The sequence below is a fragment of the Chenopodium quinoa genome, unplaced genomic scaffold (assembly GCF_001683475.1).
Source record: "Chenopodium quinoa cultivar QQ74 unplaced genomic scaffold, ASM168347v1, whole genome shotgun sequence".
Taxonomy (NCBI): domain Eukaryota; kingdom Viridiplantae; phylum Streptophyta; class Magnoliopsida; order Caryophyllales; family Amaranthaceae; genus Chenopodium; species Chenopodium quinoa.
The window spans coordinates 1,356,638-1,360,793 of record NW_018745323.1 but is presented as its reverse complement, the minus strand read 5'-3'; the positions used below and the strand labels follow the sequence as shown (position 1 = coordinate 1,360,793).

Here is a 4,156-nt window from a genome sequence, read left to right as displayed (position 1 = left end):
AATTTTACAACAAGGATAAGTACGTAATTTTAGGTTGTTTTGCGGGCATTAGTTGGAGATTCGAGGGCAATGTTTAACTTTTCACTTTAAAAATCTTCCAACATTGTTAGGTTTTTTTTTTTTAAAAAAAAAATACAAATATTTCAATAACTACCTTATTATTAAATTAATAATCATCGAAACAAAAAAAATAAATATACTATATCAAAAATCAACTTTTATTTGAAATATAATTCTTTTTTTATAATATTCTTTGATACTTTTCTTTATAATATATATCCCGTACAATTTGTACGGGTACACTGTAGTAGTAGAAATAATGTAGGATTGCTGCCATTTAGATACACAATATATGGGCATAAGGTGTGACAATTGACATCTACAATGCTAAGTGTTCGAGAATGATCCGATAAATTTTTGAAATACAAGTTCATTAGATGGCTAGATTACCATAATTAAACCCTTATTATACAAACGATTTATCACATATTTATAATGAGATAAAAACACCCAATGTTCCTCCTACAAGTAATTATAACACTTGTATCTTACAAGCCCCTGAGGCACAATGAAGTTTTGATCAAAATCTAAAGGCATCTCTAGTCCATCAGAATGCTTACTCTTGAATATACTGCAATAAGGTTTCATTTATGTAGGGGAAGGCCTCTCCTAGCCATCTCATTGAAGAAAGAGAAAGGAAGGTCATGAGGTCTAAAACAACAAAAGGATACAAGTTAGATGTATAAAAACGAAAAAAGAAATAGTTATGAAAAACTTTCACCAAAAATATAAATAAATTACCCAGTGGTCAGCATCCTGGCAATATAAGTGAAAGGCACCCAAAGACCTTTCAAGCTCTTAACTGAACAAGGAGTCCACACCACATTGTTACTCTTAGAATTGTAGCCGATTGGCTTTACTACCCCGATTGGTATCAAATCAGCTTTATTTCCACAAACAATAGTTGGGATTTCTTTCCCATATCTGCATTCAAATTTTAACACAAATAATCCAAAATTACCAGGAAACAATAGAAAATAATAAAACTTAAAAGTCCAGAAGAAAAAAAAAAATCAACAATAGGGAATGTGTTGATTTCATAACATATGAGTATACACACCTTTTAAATAATTCAATCCAGTCATCAACAGGCTTCATACTTGATTCGTCAGTAATATCACACATGATGATAGCACAATCCATATTAATACAGTCCCTCTCTTTGCTGCATCAACCAAATTTGAGGTTTATTAGAAAACAATAAACATTGCAAGGACAAGGAAAGCTAATCAGTCCAAATAATTAAAACTTACAAAAATTTGTCATTGAATCCCTCCGTCATCGGATACTCGTAGCATTGAAGCCTAATTCTTTTGCGTTCTGGAAGACGAGATGTTCTGAACTGGAATGTTTGAACAGCAGGTTCGGTTGTCGCTAAATAGGAAACACAATTCATTAACAAAACCATACATTGTAATGGATTAACTATTTTACTCAATAATAATGAAGAGAAGGATTACTTTTCATTAAACTGGATGATTTTACAAGGTAGTAGCTTGAGGCTACAAAAACATTCACTCATAGTCAAATCCTTTCCATCCAAACTCACCACTTCATTGTTTGTCCCCCTCTGAGTACCAAAACGACAAACCAAATGTTAAGTCTTACTCCGACTTAGCTTAAAGTCTCTAGATTCCAACCTTTGCCTCCATTGGTTGGAATCTAGAGGGTTTAAGCTAAGTCGGAGTAAGACTGAATATTTGGTTTGTCGTTTTGGTACTCAGTCGGAGTATTAAATAGTCTAATTATAAAGTATCCTAACAGGTTTGAGACAATTGCGTTCCATCAAATCCTAATCAAATGCATCACAGACAATGGCATTACACAGGAAAGAGAAAGGAGTATGATAGTTCTTAGTTGAGCAATAACACCATAAACACAGATAGATAATCCAAGTAGCTAAAACAGAAAAGCTCCAAGAAGTTAACTTTACATTCTAATCCCATATTAGATAAATACTCACCTTCATAATCTTCATTGAAGCCCTGACAAAGAAGCCTCTTCATAAAACTTGTTTTTCCTGCAAAATAAAATAAAAAAAAAAAAATCATCAAAAGACAATTTTAACAAAAATGAAAAGCAAGGAAATTGGGATTTGGGATTCTTACCAGTTCCAGGATTACCAATTATGAGACACTTGAACGTTCTAGTCTTCCAACGAATCATTACTCGATTCTTAGGTTTCTTTGCTTGATTCGGCCGAAACTTGTTTGCTTGATTAGGTTCACAAGTCATGGTTGATTCACAGATTCTGATCAACATAAGAAATTGAAAACAAAAATTTGTTAAACAGGGTTGTGCAATACACTAGCAACCAAATTTGATCCAATTATCTTGAAAAATCACATGATTATGGGGATATTTGATTCAATTATCAACAATTTTCTTTTCTAGCAACGCAATCGCTCTTTCATAATCTTAGTAATTAAAACCAATAGTTGAGATTTTCGAACCCTAAACTTAGGGCACTGACAATTAAATTGAATTAAATAAAATCCAAGATTGTGAAATTGATATGAGGATCATAAAGAGATACAGCAACTTGCCTCAGAAGCTGCTTCAATGGAGGATACAAGTTTTCTCGATAAAAACGTTGAGTGCGCTTCAATGGAGAACTGACAGGAAGACTGTTTTTTTTAAGGAAAAATTACTTTTAATAAACCAACCTTTATTCCATTTTCTCAAAATAAATTAACCTTAAGATTATTCCAGAATAATCTAATCTTTTACCTAGGGATGTCAGTGGGGCGGGTCAAGTAGGAGACCCGCCCCATTGGGGAGAAGATGGGTCTCAGTTTGGCGGGTAGTGGGGCGGGGATGGGGATAAAAACCATACCCGCCATGGGTGATGGGGCGGGGGTGAATTTTAAGTTGTACCTGCCCCATCCCCGCCCGCCCCACTTTGTACCCGCCCCATCTTCACCTCATACCCACATCTATATATCTTTTAAAGCAAAATTACATACTTTTATTCTATTTATAAAATAATTACATGAAATACAATATTAATTATAATACTTTGTACGACACTTATATTATAACACAAAAATGTGTATAGAATGTTTTATTTTATAATTCGTATTAATTATGTAAGATTGTGTATTTGAGATACGGATATTAGGTGGATCTTGGGTGGAGATTAGGCTGGTCTTTGGTGGGGATGGATATCTAAGGGGATTTGTTAAACATCGCCCGCAAATCTCCACATAAAGCCCACAAAATCCACTTGATTTGACAATATTGCCCTTGACCTAAACAAAAAAAAAACACTCACACTCTCATCACTCATCACTCATAATCTCATCGCTCATCTTCTTTCAACATCTCAAAATAAAAAAAATATTCAAACAACGGCAATGTCGAGGCGGCAAGGCAAGGAATTGGCGGCGGCGACGGAGGGAAGGTGGTCTCAAGGAGGCAAGGTACAATTTGTTAAAAAAAAAAAGGAAAACCGCCGTGACGGAGGAGGGGCGCCTCGGCCGGACGCCCAGCCAGCGGTGGTGGCGCAAGCTGCAGACGCCGCAACCAGTAGGCTGGCGCCTGGGCTGGACGCCATAGCCACGGTTGTGGCGTTTATTCAAAGCGCCGCAGCCGTGGCTATGGCGTCCAGCCCAGGCGCCAGCCCACTGGTTGCGGCGTCTGCAGCTGGCGCCACCACCGCCGGCTGGGGGTCCAGCCAAGGCGCCCCCCCCCCCTTTTTTTTATATATATTTGTATAAAAATTTTGGTTTTTTTTTTTTTTTTTTTTGTTCTGTAATATCTTTTTCAATTGTTTTTATATTTTGTTGTTTATTTTTATAAATTTTATCAATTTTGTTGTATTTTTTCTATGTTTATATTTTGTTTACAATTATTTGTTTGTTTTATTTGTACATTTTAAAAATATAACTATTTTTTCTATGTTTATATTTTTTCTATGTTTATATTTTGTTTACAATTATTTGTTTGTTTTATTTGTACATTTTTATTTTTATTCTCAATTTCAATTTGTTAGTACATTTTTTTGTTCATTTGATATTGTTTTTGGTTAGTTAATTTATTTTAATTTTTATTATTGATATTGTTTTTGGTTAGTTAATTTATTTTAATTGGGAAT

The 4,156-nt window shown here is 34.4% G+C and overlaps 1 protein-coding gene across 1 annotated transcript; it reads right to left on the bottom strand.

Annotated features, from left to right (window-relative positions):
• Positions 1–309: 309 nt before the first annotated feature.
• On the bottom strand, positions 310–2,712 carry LOC110712560 (GTP-binding nuclear protein Ran, testis-specific isoform-like). Its single transcript, XM_021891027.1, has 7 exons — positions 2,607–2,712; positions 2,169–2,311; positions 2,024–2,080; positions 1,314–1,434; positions 1,121–1,225; positions 802–984; positions 310–711 (listed from the first exon to the last, which is right to left on the bottom strand). Exons 2-7 carry the CDS (start codon positions 2,293–2,295, stop codon positions 645–647), a joined length of 660 nt encoding a protein of 219 aa, XP_021746719.1. The 5' UTR covers positions 2,296–2,311; positions 2,607–2,712; the 3' UTR covers positions 310–644.
• Positions 2,713–4,156: the final 1,444 nt, after the last annotated feature.

What these genes read in the sequence shown, in the direction of transcription:
- LOC110712560 (XM_021891027.1), bottom strand. Translation starts at nt 2,295, where the DNA reads ATGACTTGTGAACCTAATCAAGCAAACAAGTTTCGGCCGAATCAAGCA. An exon ending in AATTGGTAATCCTGGAACTG is followed by an intron (nt 2,081 to 2,168) that starts GTAAGAATCCCA and finishes TTTATTTTGCAG; the next exon opens with GAAAAACAAGTTTTATGAAG. An exon ending in GCCAGGATGCTGACCACTGG is followed by an intron (nt 712 to 801) that starts GTAATTTATTTA and finishes TTGTTGTTTTAG; the next exon opens with ACCTCATGACCTTCCTTTCT.